The 20,318-nt window shown below is 42.4% G+C and overlaps 1 protein-coding gene across 1 annotated transcript in view; it reads left to right on the top strand.

The window, feature by feature from the left end:
• ZNF827 (zinc finger protein 827) overlaps positions 1 to 20,318 on the top strand; it is a gene marked incomplete at its 3' end in the record, with an annotated part of 177,475 nt that overhangs the window by 59,368 nt on the left and 97,789 nt on the right. The window contains exon 5 of the mRNA XM_082837562.1: positions 11,954 to 12,187. Within this exon, the coding sequence (XP_082693688.1) occupies positions 11,954 to 12,187 (234 nt within the window). The remainder of the gene's footprint in view (positions 1 to 11,953; positions 12,188 to 20,318) is intronic.

The following is a 20,318-nucleotide window of genomic DNA, read 5'->3' on the forward strand; positions in this document are numbered from 1 at the left end:
AGCTCAGCGGTAAAATGGCAAAGGTTCTCTTGAATACACGAAGGGGAGCTGGTGAATGTTTGTGTTGTATCTTGCGGTTTCCCGTGGGCCTTTGTTCTGCCACCTCCATCTCTTTCCCATAATGTTATGCATCTGTAGTTACGGTTTGTCTGTAAAGGGCAGCTCCTTATCCTGTGATACCTTTGTCTGTGCTGCTGAAGAAGGAGGGGGCCGGGAGATGCCCGTTAACTAGGCATCCTGATTACCGGGTGGCTCTGATTGGCTTTCTGTCAGACATCTTAGCATCCTTCTACCAAGGAAGTGCTGGCCTTCTGCCATTCACGCCCTCAGGCTTTAGTGCCATTAGCTGGGGCCCTCCCCACGCCCAAGTGTGCCTTCCCCCAGTGGGTTTATTTTTGGCAGTCTTCCTCTGTATCTTCAGTTTGGCCCTTTTCTAACCCTGCCTGGCTTTTCTCATGATGGGCACTCACTGATCACTTGACTGAAATTCCTGGTGTCAGAGGCCGCATTGTGGGCCCTCATGTGCGCAGGCAGCCCGAATGTCCTACTGAAATCCTGGATTTTACCGAAGCTGGTGGGTGATCCGTATGAGAGGGAGAGTGTGACTCTTTCCTGTTTTTCAGTGACTTGCTCCTCCACGGGCTGAGGGCTGATCTGAGTCACAGAAGGGAGCAGGTGGCGTAACAAGAAAGTGGGACCTGGAGTGACACACTCACGTGCTCAGGCCTCCAGGGATGGAGACTTTGTGACACTGACTCATTGTTTATGATTTTTCCTTAACAATCACTTACATAGTGCCTGCTCCTTGCTGTTTAACCCGTTTGAACTTCATAGCAACCCGAGAGGAAGATACTGTTGGTATTCCCATTGCACAGATGAAAACAGAGAGGTTAAGAAACTTGCCCACGTTTACACAGCTAATAATGGTGGGACTGGGATTCTAATCCAGGCAGCCAGGCTCCAGCATCCCCTCCCCCAAATCACAAAGTAAGGAAGTGGTGAAACTGGAAGTTGGCTCTGTTCTCTGCCCTTGTTTTTGTAGAGTCAGAGTCCCCAGCAAGGGAGCCATTCTCTGAACGTCGTATGTTAGATGCCACCGGAAGTTGTGCTAATACTTGTGGGCTTTTCAGGCATTGCTTAGTGCAGATAGAGTAGTAACAGTAAAGCCAGTTACAGTGTGTCTTCAATGGCTCGTAACAAGCATGTAGTTGAGGAAACCAAGACTGGAAGTCAGTAGTGTTAGAAGGGTTGCCACTGGAATCCAGACGTTTCTTTCCTCACCGTGCTGGATAGAGCTCATCTCATTCCAGAATTGTCCGCACAGTGGTTGTTTAATCTTGATAGACTCTTGGGAAAATTGTTCAAACTCTATGTTTCTGCACAACTGAATCCAGGTCATTTTCTTCCTTCCCTCAGAAGTACATTTTCTTCCACTCACTACTGTTGTTACTGCTGTTACAACTTCTACTATTGTTATCCTGAGCCTTACCTTATTACTAATCAGATGGGTTTCCAGTGAGCCAGGGGCGGTGCCAACAACTTGATGTAATTTCTCAGTTAACCCTCCCAACAGCCCTGTTAATGTTAAACCTATTTCATAGATGAGGAAGCTGAGGCTTAGTAGGTTTCGGCGACCGAGGGATAGAGCAGAGATTCAGCGCTGCCTAACTGTGAAGCTTGGCTCCTAACCATTTAATAAGCTATTACCTAATTTTTTTTTTTTTTGTCAATTGAGTGAACTGTCTTTTGACCTCCGTCTGCTTCACTGTTTATTTTCCTTGGCTTCAAACCATGACATCGTTTTTAATGCATGCTAATTCAGTCACTAATCTGGTTAAATTTTTGTGTGTCTTCAAAATACACCCACAACCCATCCCTCGAGGGCGGCCTTTCCTGGCCCACCAGCTCCCTCCCGGATGCTTCCTCCAGCCCAGGACCCTCCCTCCCCTCCGCCAGGCTTCCAAGGTGTTAATGGACTCTTCTGATACCTCTGGCATCAGGTTGTGCCCCTGCCTGGCTTCCTTCTCCTGAGTAATGGTATCCCCACTCCTCTCAAGAAAATGCTGAGTCTTCACCAGCTGGTACTCACTCCCCCTGCCCCCCATTTCCATTTACCTGCCTTCCCTCATGTTCCAGGAGTCCGGTCACTGGAACCATGGAGTTCCATAAATCTTCCTCCTGTTAGGTAAAATGGGGGAGGGGGGTTCTAAAAAGAATTAATAATGTTATTTAAACCAAAATAACTAGGGACTTCCCTGGCGGTCCAGTGGTTAGGACTCTGCGCTTCCGCTGCAGAGGGCACAGGTTCGATCTCTGGTCGGGGAACTAAGATCCCTCATGCTGTGCGGTGTGGCCCAAAAAACCCCACAAAATAACTAGTTTAATGCGCCTCTGACCCCCAGTGGTTCAGTATCTTTGTAGAGAATTTCTAGCAACATTGCACCTTATTGCTGTGATATCCACCGCTACTGCCTGCTCCAGTGATACTTAGAATCTTAACATCCAAGTTGATCCTTGCATTACTGCTTGAGTCTTAGCCTTGCCTCTTCAACTATGTTTCAGATTGCTAAGGGGGGGGAGGGGCAGCGGCAGGGGATGGTGTTTCCTTTATAATGTCTTTATCTTTGTATCATCCACAATGTATTCTGTGGTAGATGATAAGAAAGGTATTCCATTAGTCATATATACTCTGGGAGGCAGGTTTTCAGAGGTTGTGGTATTACTTCACTTAAAAAAGATTTAAAGGGCTTCCCTGGTGGTGCAGTGGTTGAGAATCTGCCTGCCAATGCAGGGGACATGGGTTCGAGCTCTGGTCTGGGAAGATCCCACATGCCGCAGAGCAACTGGGCCCGTGAGCTACAACTGCTGAGCCTGTGCTCCGCAACAAGAGAGGCTGCGATAGTGAGAGGCCCGCGCACCGCGATGAAGAGTGGCCCCCGCTTGCCGCAACTAGAGGAAGTCCTCGCACAGAAACCAAGACCCAACGCAGCCAAAAATAAATAAATAAAGATTTAACTTTTTCAAAAAAAGATTTACAAAGTCACAACCACCTCCTAGTGCCATAAAGAGTACGGAAGAAAGAGGTGGTCCATGGGAAGAAAACAGGCTGTTCAAAGGGAGCCTCAAAGGGTGTGAGCACCTTGGCGTTGGCCGGGACCTCAGCTTCTGGGGCCAAATCTAGGAACTAGAGTCGGTCACACAGGGAGTTAAGTAACAAACCGGTCCACAGTTTAGCAGCTCAACACAATAGCCATTTACTTAGCTTACGAGTTTGGGGACTGGCAGCTGGGCATGGCTGACCGGTGTGCTTTTTCTGGTCTCTTCTGGGCTGACTCATCCATCTGCAGCACCTTGCCAGGTTGCCAGGGCATGGCTGGTCTAGGTGGGTCCCAGCTGGGAGGGCTTCTCTCTGTCCCCCAGGGTGTCCCATCCTTCAGTGTGTTAGCCTGGGCTCGCCCACATGGCAGCTGGCTTCCAAAGGAGAGAGCAGAAGTGCTCCAGGAGGCTGGGCTCAAAGCTGGTCCAGCGGCATCACTTCCACCACCTTCCAGTGACCAACTCCAGCCACTTCAACCCAGATTCAAAGGGTGGGATAATCTGCTCCACCTCTTGATGGGAAGAGCCGTGGAGTCAGATGGCAAAAGGGGTGGGTTTGCAGGCAGAAGGGACCATGAGGACCATTTTGCAGTCTCCTTGCAACGCCCAGAGTGCCTCAGACTCACTGGGTGTTCCACAAAGACAAAAACGCATTAAAATACCAATGTATGAACCAGAATGTCAGTACAGTCATTTAAAATGACAAGTGTAACAGTCAAGAGCAGATGTCATTTGGGGCAGATGGTCACCGACTTCCCTAAAGAGTGTTGGAAATATATGATCCAATCTTTAGGTTTTCTTTTTTTCCAGTCTCAAGTCACCTCAAGCTGTTCTTACATGCAAATCACTCCACGGCTGTTCCTACAGCTCATTCTTTGGATGTGTTAATAGCGTGAATTTCAAATGCAGTTTTCTCTCCCATCTCCTCTCGGCTAGAGGCTTGATCGGTTTTCCAGGACTGGTCCTTCCTGCTTTTGACAAGGGAGATATCCTGTCTGTTAAGTGGATTCCAGCAGATAGCTGCTCTTGCTTATTATGTGCGGCTTCTAGTAGTTTCGTTCACGGAGAAAAGCCTTATTTATTTATTTTAAAGTTCGGTGGCGCTGCTTATCGTTATTACCCTCCCTGCTCCAAAGGCTCTTTTGTCTTCCCTTTGTCGCTCTGTCTATAATCTCAGTAGCTGTCACAGGGGACCTGCGCGGCCCTGGTCTGCAGACATAGACACTGAAGTGTGACCGAGGATTATTAGCTCAGGTGGGGATGAAAGATATAATGAAATATAATGAGAAATATAAGATGGTTAAAACTCCGCTAAACACTAAGTATAAAACTACTTAAGGCCAATTAAGTAGTTTACCTTATGAGAGAGCAAGGTTTGAAAATATTTAGCTAATGTTTTAAACTTTCTATTTGAATATAATAGGCTTCACTGTTATTAATTATTATTTAATGAAATCTCGGCTTTCCTTATGATTTCCGAAGGCAATTTATTTTCTTCTCACCCCAAGTGCATCAAGTTGTCAAAAAAATCCCAGGTCCCCAGACGGATCATACATCCTTACATACACTTACAAGGGACCTTGGGTAGTTATAACAGCCCTAGTTTGTAATCTGGAGAGTTGAGCTCTGATTCTGATTCTATCATGAATGAGCTGTGTGGTTTTAAAAAGGTCATATCATTCTCTGAGACTGTGTTTTCTTATTGTAAAATAAGGGAGTGGAAAACAGTAATGGTTTTCATTTTGTTGGTTGGTTTTCAAACATTAAACCCATTTTTTTCCAAACAAAATCTTAAGGGCAGACTCAATATACAAAACACGAAGAATATGTAGTTTAATGTATTTTTAAATTTAACTTTAGTTTTTAGGTTCTCACGTATTATATTTATTTATTTTAAAAGTCCAGCGATTAGAAAAAAGTTGCCAAGTGATACTCCCACACACATGAAATTAGTGTTATGTTAAGATGATGTCTTACAGCAATATAAGCATCTAGTGTATTTCTAAATTTATTTTGCTGATTGCAGCTTCAAGAAATACCATTTACACAGGGACATTGTGGCAAATGAGATAAGATTTTTAACAATTCACCTTGTAATCTCAGGATCCCTTTAGTTAAATGTATTCAGCTGCTTGAAAGAAGAGTACAATAATAAAAAGTTTTTGCTTCAAAGCTGACAACATTTAGCAATTGCCCTTATTCCTTATCATAAGAAAGGGCAGACAAAAGCGCCCCAGACTTTCAGCAGGTACTAAAGCCATTGATAATTCTATTTTAGCTACTTGGTTATCACTCAATTAACCGTTATTTGGAAGTTTATTTAATCTTGCTAGTTTCAGATTCTTCACCCACAAGATGGAGATAATGATAGTAACTACTTCAGAGGGTCGTTGAGAGGATCAGATAAATTAATCCAAGGAAACAGCATACTCCCTGGCCCATATTATGTGCTCTATAAATAACAGAACCAAGTATGTGTCTATCTACATATTTCTGTGTGGCTGTTAGCCACGATCAGAAGCTTCACCAAAGCAGATACGCTTGAAACTACCCTGGCACCTAATTTAAGGCAGTGGTCCTCAACCAGAGGCGTGCTCAGGGGAGAGTAAGGCAATGTCTAGAGAAACTTTTCTTTCCACGACTGGGAAGTGCTATTGGCATCTAGTAGGTAGAGACCAGAGATGCTGCTAAGCGTACTACCGTTTGCAGGACGGTCACCCACAGCAAATTACCCAGCCTAGAATGTCAGTGGTGCTGAGGTTGAGAAAGCCCAATTTGAGGCATACCTATAGACCCTAGTCGTACCATAACTGTACAGTTTTAACATGCACAGGCCTGAATTTTTGGAAAGATTAGTGTATAGCCAAGCACTTCCTTATTAATGACACATTACTAGAACTCTGCCACTCCTAAGAGGCAGGGAGAACTGCATCACAAGTGAGACACAAAACTGAATTAACTTGTTAGCTCAAGTTAACCCATCAGTGGTTTCCAGTGAGTTGACATTTTATATATAACAGAGCTGAGGGTCCACATTTTAAAGTTTTAAATTAGCTTCAATAATTTTAAAAGCTTAAATTGGAAACCGACATTTATTGGGACCCCAGAAGCTTATCCTAGGGTTGGTTCCTGGGGACACTGTTTGAAAACCACCAAATCTGCGGTCCGTTCCAGGTCCAAGGGTCATTGGCTCTGCTTTAGGGGGAGCTAGTAAGTAAAATTCTCAATGGCCTAGCTTTTTCATGTACCAGTTCAGCAGACTCTGAACTGAAAGAGAGCTCGGTCTTATTAAAGTCAAGGAAAGTGTCGTTTTCCTTCCCCAGAGGAAACAGACAAAGCAGAACAGTCATGTCGCAGTCCTTTCTTTCTCTTCCACCCTCTTAGATCTTCATAAAATTCTTCCCTACCAGAAAACATGCCTTTCCTTCAGGTTACACGCCACCCTTCCTCCTTTCTCGTTCACGATACTTAGTTCACACCGTATCACTTCTGCCCAGAGCCCACAGTGCAACTGCTTGAGTTAGTTTCCTTCTTAAAGGCGCTTGGACTATCTTGGAGAGAAAGGAGAGCGCTTGGGTGCATTTTCAGCCAGAAGCCCTGAAGTCCAGTGTCTCTGATTTGGAGAAGTCAGTCTGTTAACCTCTTAGGACCTTAGTTCCTTCCCCTGCAAGATGAAGGTAGCAACAATGCCTGTCTCCTGTGGTTGATGGAAGGATCAATTCCTGTATAACTATTCAAATGCTAGTTGTGTGCGTTATTGAAGCAAATAATGGTCTTTAAGGAAGTTATACAGCATTGTCCTGGGGGTGGGGATGAGAGGGGCTTAGACAGAATCTCGAAGTGTACTGAGGGCACCTCGCCGGAAAGACGGGTTCCTTTTACAACTCATTAATGCTGGCCTATTAGAATTAGAAACTTGGAATCATTTTATCCCAGTGGCTTTCCCGTTCCTTTCGCATATTAGCCTTTGTCTTAAATCCTTTCTAAATCCTGATTTAGAAAAAGCTGATTTGTTTCCTTTCAATGTCAGCCCAACTCCATCGAGCACATGAACTTACAGATGTACATAATTTTTAATCATAATTTTCTCAGGTCGCAAAATGTTTGAACAGTGAGAGAGGAGACCTCTTGGTTAGTGGGACTTCCTCACTGAGTTAAGTGGAGTGTCTGGAAGCTTGACGATACATAAACGGAAGTCAAGATACTTGCTGTGAAAAGTCCTTTACAAACTGAATTCCATATGTGCACAGATCTTCTTGTTAGTGGTAAGAATGAAATAAAGACCAGGCAGTGAGTCATAAATTACTGCTTTTCTCTTAGCAGTTTCCCCAAAGAGAAAACAACTTTAGTTTCACCTTTCCCTGTAGAAAAACAATTTTTTAAATTAAGATAAATAAAAAAAGATGGCAATTATGCAGTCATATTAATTTTAAAATATAGGGCTTTATGCACTATCCTCAGTGTAAATATTTCTGGTAATTGAAAAAAAGCAGGGTAGCCTTCTTATTGCTATTTTTACATCATCTATTTAGATCCGAACGTTTGGAAACTAAAACTTGGACAAATGAGTGTTTCCCAGATATTTTTTGATATGTCATTAGCCATATTTACATTTCCCTAGCACATTACTAGTTTTATGCCATTCTTGACATTGTCAGAATGAAAACCAGGTATGAAGTACCTTGCAAATTTATAAAACAGCAACATACAGCTTGCCTATTATTTTTTAAGTGTCTTATTACAGTTCTGTTAAATCTGGGTTGTACTAATAATGCCAAATATCTTTTTTTTTTTTCTTAAGTCTTATGTAGCACATATTCTGACTAATGCTCCCAGAAGCTACTTATATCTTCAGAGAGCATTGGCTTCATGGTTGCCCTCTCCAGCAGTTAGGATTTGCTTCCAGGGCCTCAGTAGTTTCTTATCTCTTTCCTAGGCTCACCTTAGAATTTTTTAAAGTTTCAAAAATAAAAGATGCAAGCCTGAAACATTTTTAAAAATATATAACCATTCACTTTGTATTGTTCCTACCCAAAGAATCAAAATTAAAGACTTAATAGACAGCACACCATTTTTTAAATTATTATTATTTTTTTAAATTTTCTTTATTTTTTTGGCTGCGTTGGGTCTTAGTTGCAGCATGCGGGATCTTTCGTTGAGGCGCACAGGCTTCTCTCTAGTTGTGGTGTGCACGTTTTCTCTCTCTAGTTATGGTGCACGGGTTCCAGAGAGAGTGGGCTCTGTAGTTTGTGGCATGCAGGCTCTCTAGTTGAGGCACACGAGCTCAGTAGTTGTGGTACGTGAGCATAGTTGCCCCGCAGCATGTGGGATCTTGGCTCCTCGACCAGGGATGGAACCTGTGTTCCTGCATTGGAAGGCAGATTCTTTACCACTGGACCGCCACGGAAGTCCCCGACAGCACACCATTTAATTACTCTATCGTGACTAACTTAGGATGCTCTTGGAAAGGGTTTTATGAAGGATTCTGGAAGAAAGGCTTAGGGTGAGAGAAGCTTTAGGAGGTGGACAGCAACGACTCCCTCCCTCTGGAAGTGGTTGAAAGGGGAGAAATGTGCTAGATAAACAGAATCCTCTTGGGAGCTACCTTCTGTAGAGGTCCAAAATACATGCTTGAAGATTGCTCTAGAGACTGTCCTTGTTCCCTTGGGCTCAGATGCCAATGGCACTGTCCCCAGAGGGCTAGATTTTCAGCACTTTCCTTGAGATTTTTCTGGGTTCCTCCTTTAGTAATGCCAGAGTCCAAGTGATCATTCAGAGACACCTCAGTAAGCGCTGTGGTGCAGTAGCAGAGCTTTTAACTTTGTCTGGAAGGTCTTATCCCCAATCTCATGATCAGACTTGAGGAAAGCACTTCCGATTGCCTTTAGTGGAACATTTTGGGATTCGTAGCTTTTGTTTACCACAGGTAATAATGGAGTGCCAACAGATGTCACTGATTTGTGACCAACCTATTTTATTTATTCAACAAATATATGTTGAGCTCCTGCTATGTGCCAGGCCCAGTTCTAGGCACTCGAGACACATCAGCGTTAAAACAGAGATTATTGCCTTCATGAAGCCTACCTTTGAGTTGAAGGAATAGACCATAACATAATAAATAAGAAAATTATGTAGTATGGATTAGTCTTTGGGGCTGCCATAGCGAAATACCACAGACTGGGTGGCTTAAACAATAGAAATGTGTTTCTCACCGTTCTGGAGGCTGGAGGTCCAAGATCAAGGTGCTGACAGGTTTGGTTTCTCCTGAGGCCTCTCCTTGGCTTGAAGATGGCTTCCTTCTTGCTCTGTCCCCACATGGTCTTTCCTCTGTGTTTGCACATCCTCTGTGTCTCTCTTATTCTCAGGACACCAGTCATATTGGATTAGGGCCACACCCTAATGGCCTCGTTTAACCTAATTTTCTCCCTATCTCCAAATACAGTCCCAGTGAGGGTTAGGGCTTCAACATTTGTATTTGGGGAGGTGGGGCAGACACAATTCAATCCATAACAAGATGTTGTCTGGTGATAAGTATTTTGGATAAAAAAGAAAATTACGGACTTCCCTGGCGGTCCAGTGGTTAAGACTTTGCCTTCCAATGCAGGGGACACAGGTTCGATCCCTGGTCGGGGAACTGAGATCCCACATGTCGCAGGGCAACTAAGACGCACACCACAACTACTGAGCCCACGTGCTCTGGAGCCACGTGCCACACCTAGAGAGCCTACGCTCGGCATCGAAAGACCCCGCATGCCGCAACAAAGACCCGACGCAGCCAAATATATAAATGAATAAATTAAAAAAAAAAAAAAGGAAAATTAGAGTAGGGTAAGAGAGTTTGGGGGACTGCGGGTACTGTGGGGTGGCCGTCGCAGTTTTGATCAGGATGGTCACGGTCTTCATTGAGAAGGCGGTATTTTAGCAAAGACTTGAAGGTCAAGTTCCATTCAGGTGTTGTTATAACACAGGGACCAGAGATGGAGGAGTGGTGTAGTGGAGCTAGGCAGGGGACACAGGGTGGGCAGCCTGTGCACGTGGGTTCTAGTCTCAGCTCTTCATCTTTCTGGTAGTAAAACTTCCAAGTGTCACTTTAGCCCTCTGGGGTCCAGTTCCCAAATATGCTGGTCTGTGTGAACTTGTGACCCCAGCAGGGATATTCTTAGAAGGGCGTAAGGTATAAAGAAAGGACTTTGTGTCTATGTATTGGCTGGAGGTAGATGGTGGGCAGGGGGTTGATAGGCGTACCCTTTGGGGCTTTATTTTCATCCTTTTTGTCATTGTTGTTGTTAAGCAAGAGTGGGCTTAAGGCTCATTCTTTTTTATATATATATAAATTTATTTATTTATTTTTATTTGTTTATTTTTGGCTGCACTTGGTCTCTGTTGCTATGTGCGGGCTTTTCTCTAGTTGCAGCGAGCAGGGGCTACTCTTCATTGCGGTGCGCGGGCTTCTCTTTGTGGTGGCTTCTCTTGTTGTGGAGCACGGGCTCTAGGCGTGGGAGCTTCAGTAGTTGCGACGTGAGGGCTCAGTAGTTGTGGCTCATGGGCTCTAGGGCGCAGGCTCAGTAGTTGTGGCGCGCGGGCTTAGTTGCTCCGTGGCATGTGGGATCTTCCCGGACCAGGGCTCGAACCCTTGTCCCCTGCATTGGCAGGTGGATTCTTAACCGCTGCGCCACCAGGGAAGCCCAAGGCTCATTCTAAGAAGCTTTTCTAAGAACTCTGTATTAGGATGAGATCTTGTTTCTTAAAATACCAGCACACCTAAATTAACCAACTTAAAGGTCCTACTATGTGGCCCTTTAAAGGGGCAAGATGGCTGTGAAAGTGACAAGTGGGAAAAGCGGCTGCTAGTCTTCCTTCTTGGTTTTTCCCAAGAAAGACCAGGAAGTAGTATGTAGCTCAGTGAGTGAAGGCCTGGTAAGGTGTAGCCAAGCCACAGAAAGAATCTATCCCATAATAGGCCAGTTAGCTCTGCCCTGACCACACACTCCACACCAGCCAACCATGCTAGAAATGGAAAAAGGACATTAGTGGAAAAACTGGTGAAATCTGAATAAAATTTGGATCTTAGATCATAGTAATGTGAATTTCTTCATTCTGACAAATGCTCCATGGTGTTACGTAAGGTGTTAACTTTAGGGACCACTGAGTAAAGGGTGTATGGGAGCTCTCTGACCCCTCTTTGCAACTTCTCTGCAAATCTAAAATTATTCCAAAATAAAATTTTTTTCTCTAAAAAACGCCCATTGTGGACTCGGAGATAACTTGGGCTACAGATAGTGACCAGAAAGACAATGACAGGTGCATGCCCCACTGTTTGTGGGACAGTGGCATCAGCTTATAATAAGGCAAAAGTGTTATATCTCCATTCTGAGCTTTTCTCTTTGGCAAATTCTCCATCCTCACCTGACCACCGCATTCTAGGTTTTTGCTTTGGTTTTTGCCTCTGACTCATGTGTATATTCGATATTTTATGGCAGAATAACTGTCTGCAAGCATTATTCTATAATAGGATTAGGTAGGGAGAGTGCTAATAGGTCAGAGAGGCAGCAGCGTATACAGGAAAGAAGACACTGGACACCACAGAGAAAATGCCCAAACACTTTGTAGAGGCAGCACTTCCTAAAATATGATAGGTTCCGACGATTCAGAAGCCCGCGCTCTTCTAAGTCCCACGCTCATGGAGTGACTTGTATTTTTGTGCTCAGGGCTCAGCCTATTTTGATTGGGTTGTGGTCCCTCCTGTGTTAGCAAGATATGATCATGCATTACATACTTCATTAAGTTGGGAGCAGCTAAGAGTGGGACTGGCCTTTCATACAGGTATATGTGTGTAATCCTTTTCTTCTTTTGACAGCTGCGAATCAGAAGGAACCCATGAATCTTAATTTTAAAGTGAAAGAGGAGCCTAAGGAAGAGGAGGCTCTAAGTGCCACGTTGCCTCGGTCCAACTATGTGTTCAGCCCCGAGTCTGAAGTACCAGCCCCGAGCATCTCTGAGGACACACTTAAGCCCCAGGAAGCAAAGGGCAACGTACTAAGGCGGGATATGTCAGTCAAAGCAGCGTCTGAACTTCTCATGAAACTATCAGGTACTTGATTTCTTCTAAAATATTCACATTCTGATACCATCACTTGCAAGCCACCTGGGCTGCTTCCTGCATGGGCTATAATTAGCCTGATGGAGGCAATATCACATTATTGCAGTGAATTCAGGAATGATTGGATTACTTGGCTAAAATTCCTGTGTTGTACGTGAGTTTGTTTGCGGATGTTAGCCGTGTACCTGTCTTATTAAATACACTCCCCCTTTCCTGATTATGCCTGCAAATTGTTGGAAAACAGTGCTGTTTTCTAAGATGCTGTAGGTCATAATTTTAAATGGGTTCTAACGACATTCAAAGCACTTCTGTTAATTGATCGAAATAGCTATTCTTTCCTAATAGAGGACCTTGCACTGCTTGGTGTTTTTGTACTATATTCTTTAAGAACCATTAAAAATATTTTTCTGTACCAATAGAATAGCAATAAGATTTTAGAAATAGAAAAATCTCATAATGGAATGTTACAGTAATTAATCTAAGTTCTTAAGGCAAACAATTTTTATTAGTATCCAAATGTCATTTCAGCCTATCAAATGTTGGCAAAATGGGTTATAATTTGAAATTCATGTATTTTGGATTTTTTCCCACCCAGTCTCCTATCTGTCAAAGGTATGACTTTAAGAACATAGAAAGAAAAAAAAAAAAAAAAAACATGGAAAGAAAAGTTATGTAAATAATAGTACTTACCAAGTCATATCCCATCCTTAGTTCGCTGCTGCTTAAAAATAATTTTTAGAGACTCTACTCAAAATACTAATATGAATCAAAAGCTGTTTTCAGTTCTGTAACTTGGTGTGCTTGGAGGATGAAAGCAAGATATGTATTAGGGAGACCCCTTCCCAGTGTAATTTCATCAGCAATTCTGTGTTTCTGGTTGACCAGTAGGTTGGAAAGTAAGAAATTAATAATTATTTACTTAGGGTTGTTGTATTAGAACCGTTGAAATTCCTGTATTTGCCATTTGGTGGGGTGAAGAATTCTTTCCTTTGATGTTAATTTAAAATACACTGGAACCTCCGGGGGACATGATTTGTTACCAGATAAAGCATAATACAGTTGTTACCTTGTCGCCCCATTTTTCTAAACTTCGCAGTGATAACGCAGCTTCTCCTATGTAAATGGGAGTTTTAGCAAGATCGTGCTAATTGCTAAAAGCTGCAAGTTTAAAAATATGATGTTCGAACCCACATACTTTGAACCCTCCCCCGGTGTCAAAAGGTCTCGGTGACATACAGTAATCTGTCTGTTGGTTTTCCAGTCAATTCAGAGAGGTTACACAGCTCTCTAATGCTTCTCCCATAACATAGACTTTCACGCTCTTCCAACAGTGACTCCTATCCCCTCCTGGTGGTAAGATTCCAGTGTGCAGTATTTCTATTTCAGAGTTTACTGTGCAGCCAGCATGGTGAGCAGAGGAAACTAGGGTGGCACCAAAAGATAATATGCAATAATGAGATTTCAGGAAAGATGTTCTCGAAGGAAAACATTTTATCTTGGTTCTTTTGGATGATGCAGTTTGAGACAATGAAGTATGAAATCATTTCCTAGGTAATAAGAGATTCCAAAAATAGAATATAGCTAAGCAGCCATGCACATTTAATGATATTTGTGGTCAGCAATGGCTCTTCTAAATGCTTATGTTGGGTGTTAGTGAGTACACGTGCTGTGGGGTTCGACGGTAGTTGAATCTGGAATTCCCTGGTCGTCCGGTGGTTAGGACACCACGCTTTCACTGCCGAGGGCACGGGTTCCCTCCCTGGTCAGGGAACTAAGAACCTGCAAGGTGTGTGGCGTGACCAAAAATTAGAAAAACAAAACACAAAAACAAAACAAGAAAGGCAATAGTTGAATGGATGACATGGTCGTGTTTCCAAAGGGCATCTGCCCTGCTTCATGCTGTGGAAATGAAAAGTTGTTTGAAGACCTAGATAATTATTGTTTTGCCCTGAGAAAATTTTCCAGTATTCCGTATGCTTTGACTTAGGTCAAAGAAATATGCATCACAGACCCTACCTTCTAGATGCTTGTGGTCTAGTCAGAAGTCATCCAGGGCAATGGAATTCATTCAATCAGTGCTTTGCCCCTGGAACTTCATACTTCGACAGTCTAGCAGACTGTGGTCACTAAACTGCGAAGAAGTTTCCAAGTCAGCCCTAAAAATAGGAATGTGACTTAAAAAAAAACAAATGTCTTTTCATTCTGAAGCCGCAAGTAAAAGGGGACTCACCCTTTATTAGGTTTAAAGTGGATATTAGGGTTTCTAATCACGGGTGGATCGGTGCTCTTGGAAGAAGGAAGATGTCAGGAAAAAACCACCTATGCTGTCTTTCCTCAAGTTATAATTTTAACAATTTCCATGTTTATGCCCTGAAAGCCATCTGAGGAAAGGACCTGTCAGTGTCTTCAAGCCCCCCTTTCCATGCTATTTCCTGTCTCTGTATAGACAAGAGTAGTCATGCGTTTCTCAAAGCATCTGTGCAGGTAGTCAGGGCTGCTCCCCGGCTAATACCCCAAAGCCCTGATGCAGGTATTCCTGTGGGTGGAAGTCCCTGCCTTGCTAATTTTCATTTATGGTCTTCTGTCCTGCTGGGGGAAATCCATATGGTTAGGAAGAGCTAGGTGAGAAAAGTACGTCCCATGTATTCTCATACATTTTTCTTCCTTCTTTCAGTTTTGACCCAAAGAATAGCTACCATGCGGAATAAGAGGATTTTTCATCTCTCTTACTTATTTCCTTGAGATTCAATGCTACGACCTGTCGTAGTTTAGGCCCTTTCAGTCTTTGCCTTGAATTAACAAGAGGAAACTAGTCAACAACTTGGCTGCCTCATTTCCGGTTTTAAATTCATTTATGTTAACTCCTTCACGATGGATGTTGGGCACATGGCCAGGTCAAATATCAGGTGAAACTTTCCTAGGTGGAGAAGCCTCTGTAGGCATATTGTTTTCCAAATTAACATTTATGTTTTATGGGGAAAACACAGATGCATTAACAACCAGGTGAAATTTTTCGTTAACTGTGTGTTTAGGAAAATCTGAGGTTTCTTCCTTCCTATTTCCAGTTGTCAGTTGGGCAGTCAAGTGCTTGACAGCTGGGCCAAGTAAATTGATTACCATAAAGAAAGCAACCCACTCTAAGGAAACCCCTGGGTGTCTGGGACTACCTGTTGTTACTTGACATGAGAAAGCCAAGATAATCAGACTTTTCTGCTAAGTGTATATTTGCCAAAGATAATTCCCAGAAGGCTTGATTTAAGGAGGCCAAGATCCTGCAGTCCAATAGAGAGGCTAGGTAACATCAGACAGACTAAGAGAATCAAGTCAGTCTTAATCTCTGGCTTTGCAACGTCTAGTGACTTTGAAAACTTATAGAACAAATGTGTTATCACAGATGTGACGTAATGCTCGACGTGACCCAAAGTTTTATCTGCTCTGTCTCTGTTGTGCTTTAAAAGAAGTAGCTATATTGTAAATCAACTACACCTCAATAAAGAAAAAAAGAGAAGTAGCTACGCTCAAAGAAACAAAGAAATGCCCTCTTCTGCCTCGGTCATGCATATATAAAATGTACCACGTGTATGGTTGAACCAAGAGGTAGTAGATAAGAATGCCATTTAAAAAGATGAATCCCACAAAAAATAAGTAGCTGGAAAGCTGGAGCTCTTCAGAAACATTAATGAAAAATTAAACATTTAAATTGATCGAACGTGGTAAATAAAACCTCACATTAGACCTTGATTCAAAACACATCTATGGGTTTTCCTTTTTCTGTGCTCACAGAGGGAAAGTGCATCGATTTATATTCATTTCTGATTTATATTCATTTATCCCCACCTAGTCTTGGAGAGAAATATAAATTATAATTGCCTCTTGTAGAGGAATCCAGGCAGGTCCTGGATTTGAAATACATAGTGATGTAGGGTTCAGGGAATCACCTACGTAAGAAAGGGCTTTAGCGCAGAGATATTTAGAAGCAGGTAACTTGGCTAGGATGAAGTTTTAAGGTGAATTCAATCTCCGAGGTGAACTGAAGCAGAGAGGAAAGGTACCCAGAGAATGACTTTGTTAATGTTTTAATTAGGGCCCTTTTGGTTGTAAGTAACACATCCTCTCCAGCTAGTTTAGGCAGGAAAGAGGAATTTAATAGAAGGTGCAGGTTTGGGGTTAACTTCTGGAATGAACGCAAAGGTAGGGATGCAGCAGGGTGTCAGGCCTCCACTGAAGCCAGGGACTGGAAGACCGAATGGAGCCCAGGAGGTCCCTGCTCATCCCTGCTTCTCTGCACATACAGATGGACGTTTTCTGATATCCAGCCCACATGGTGGAACATGACAGTTGCCATCGGCTTCTGAGTATACCCCCCGTTCAAAAGAGCAGCTAAACAGAAATGTCTTTTTTTTTTTTAAGATTTTTTTTGATGTGGACCATTTTTAAAGTCGTTATTGAATTTGTTACAATACCGCTTCTGTTTTATGTTTTGCTTTTTTGGCCGTGAGACGTGTGGGATCTTAGCTCCCTGAGCAGGGATCAAACCTGCACCCCCTGCATTGGAAGGCGAAGTCTCAACCACTGGACCGCCAGGGAAGTCCCTAAACAGAAATTTCTTAGTCCCAATCCCAAATTCCAGCTGATTGCCTCAGCTCCAATTGTGGCCTACCAGTGGAAACTTCCGCTGTATCTACGAATAAGGGCATGTTGAGCAGACGTGGCTGCTGTCATGTAGGATCGCTGGGAGGAGAAGAATCCCCAGAAACACACCTTGGATGGGCAAGAGTGAGGGTAGTGTGAGACCAGGAAGATAAGCAATATGTCTGAACCCCAAAAGTTCGAGGAGCAGATTATGGTCGTTGCTGTTATTTAAATATTGAATGTAAATGTGTTTAGGCCTTTGGGTGATGCTTGCCTTTCCTTTCTGGTGGAGAAGACTGCCCAGCCAGGACTCAGCCTACCCAGCAGCAACTCTGTACGTGCTGAGGCCCTGCTTCTAAGTGTGGTCCCCAGACCAGCAGAATCAGCATGAGTTGGAGAAGATAGGGAAGTGATAGAGATGCAAATTCTTGAGGTTTACTGTGGACCCAGCTGAAACTCTCGAGTTCTTTATGACCCTACAAGTGATTCTGAAAGCTAAGTTTTGAGAAGCATTGTGCTGAGGAAATGGTTAATTAGGGAAATAAGTTCTGTCCGTCCAAAAAAGAGTGCCTTGGGTTGAAACTGACAGAGAAGAAAGCTCTCTTAAATGCACATTTTGCCTTTTAAAAAGAATCATCTGTCTTCAGTGGAGATGCTTTTTCATTTATTAGGAAATAATGGTATCTGGGAACCTTTTTTAGAAGGGCACATGTACCTAATAAATCAAGGTAGCGATGGTTGTTAGCCTCAGATAATGCTGCTTTTTTCCCATGTGCTTTGCTGTTAACTCTCAGGATTATTCCTGGGCAACGTGTGCATTCCTTTAGGAGGGACAAGCTCCCCACCCTCAGCCCCAACAAATCCAAGGTCACATCGGAGACTCTGCTATTCTAAAGAATTCCTTGAGATAAAGTAGGGATTTTAGCTAAATAAGTTCTCAGGGCACAAACTATTCACTGTTCTATTTGAGACTTCTCCCTTGGAAAATCGTAGTCTATCAAACTTTATAAGCTATGACTTCAGTAATTATCTGCAAGGATGGAAAATAGGTGTCTTCAGTTTATATTAATGTCATCTCTCGTTTCCCTGCTTCAGACTTACGGGTTATTTAATTGGACGGTGGAAGGAACATGGGAGGCCTCGTTTTACCTAGTTCCTGTGATTCTCCTTGCTTACAGTGGAAAGTAGAGCACACTCCTAAAGTGAACAGGTGGACATGTTAGCCAACTATAAAAGAGTTAAAGAGCAATTTAGAAGCATCAGTTCAAAAAGTGTTTTATTTAATTAATATTGTCTATTTATCCCGTTGTCAAATAGGCGGTGCTGAGGAATTTGAAAGCATGAAAATGTCAAAATGGCCTAGTCTAATCAGTCTGCAATTGAAAAATGCTTTTTTTCACTTCAGGTTTTTTTGAGCACCTGGAGAAACCTACTGAACCCAGTACTCTAATTTTCTAATGATTGATATATATATATATATATATATATATACATATCTCAGATTGTTATGTCTCAGAGGGGACTTCTAGACTGCTTTTTTAAATACCATCCCACTTTCTCAACATCCTTATTGAGATATAATTCACATACCATAAAATTTACCTATTTAAAGTGTGCAGTTCAGTGGTTTTTAGTATATTGACAGAGTTTTGCAACCATCACCACATCTAATTACAGAACATTTCATCCCCCGCAAAAAGAAACTTTATACCCATTAGCACTCACTCTTTACCTCCCATCTACACCAAATACTCTCCCAGCTCCTAATCTACTGCCTCTCAATAGATTTTCGTATTGTAGACATTCCATATGAATGTAATTACCCAAGAAGTCTCTTCTTCCACTTAGCATAATGTTTTCAAAGCTCATCTATGTTGTAACATGCATCAGTACTTTATTCCTTTTTAAGGCTGAATAATATTCCATCGGATATTATTGGAATGGATATACCAATAATGCAATACTAATTTTATACATGGTATAAAATGAATATACCACATGTTGTTTATCCATTCATCCATTGTTGAACATTCGGGTTGTTGCCCAACTTTTGCTGATAAGGACATTTGAAGTTTTTGTGTAGACATATGTTTTGTTTCTCTTGGGTATATACCTCAAAGTGGAATTCCTGGGTCAAATGGTAACTCTACGTTTCACATTTTGAGGAACTGCCAAGCTGTTTCGCAAAGCAGCTGCACCATTTTATACCCCCACAGCAATGGATGGGAGTTTGAATTCTTCCACATCCTTGCCAAAAGTTGTTATTGTCTGTCTTTTTTATTATAGCCATCATGCTGGGTGTGAGCTAGTATCTCATTGTGATTTTGATTTGCATTTCCCTGGTGACTAATGATGGTGAGCATATTTTCATGTGCTGATTGGCCATTTGTATATATTTCCTGGAGAGATGTTTACTCAAGTTCTTTTCCAACTTTTTAATCGAGTTATTTGTCTTTTTACTCTTGAGTTGTAAAAGTTCCTTATATATTCCGGATGTAAGTCTCTCATCGGATGTACAATTTGCAAATATTATACTTTCTCTCATTCTGCTGGTTGTCTTTTCACTTTCTTGATGGTATTTGCAGCGCAAAAGGTTTTAATTTATCTCTCTTTCCTTTTGTTGCTTGTTGCTTGTGATAATTAAGGAATTATCGCATTTCCGTAATTCCAAATATTGGGTAAAAAATGAAGACTTGTTTAATATTAACATGAAAACCTGTCTTTATGTATATTAGCAGCATATTTAGTTTTCAGATATAAAGCCTATGAAACCTAACTTGACCTCCCTGATTTCTGTTTTTGCTATAGCATTCTGTACTTCAGCTGATGGCAAAGGATATCCACATGTCAACTTTTTAAACGACTTTTAATGAATATAACCAACAGTGGTCTTACAACTAATGAGGAGATCACTTTGTCATTGCCATATATATCCTAAGCTACTCTCAGGATATACGTGTGTGTGTGTGCGCGCACGCACACACACACACACACACACACACACACACACACACACACAGCAACCCATAACTGGGGGGAGTTAAATCATAAATAAGCAATTAGGCTCTTTTTTTTAGCGCTTGAAAACTCAGTGAGAATTGCAGATGTTTGGAGTGCAGAAACTCTTACATAAACGGAATAGATCACTTTAATAAGATAAAAATGTAACCTGTGTATACATCCAGAGAATTCCTTTCTTGAAGGTCTAGATTTTGTTAAGCTCAGAGGGTATACCTTGGTGTTATTTATCTGGTTGTTTAGACAGGACAGAGTGGGAAATAGCTGTATGCAGCTCTGGAAGGGCCATTCTCTTCCCAGCAAGAAGAGGGGACTTGCTTCTAACAGAAGCTCCCACCATAACTGGTGTTACCTTCACTCCTTGACTAGTAAGCCCCCTTCTACTTATTTTGGGATTCCACACACAGCTTCCGAATCCCCGAGCCCATATACCTGAGTGGCGGCTTCTGCTTCCCGCACCTCCCGGGGAGCT

The sequence above is a fragment of the Leucopleurus acutus genome (genome assembly GCF_964270905.1).
Source record: "Leucopleurus acutus genome assembly, chromosome: 4".
Classification (NCBI taxonomy): domain Eukaryota; kingdom Metazoa; phylum Chordata; class Mammalia; order Artiodactyla; family Delphinidae; genus Leucopleurus; species Leucopleurus acutus.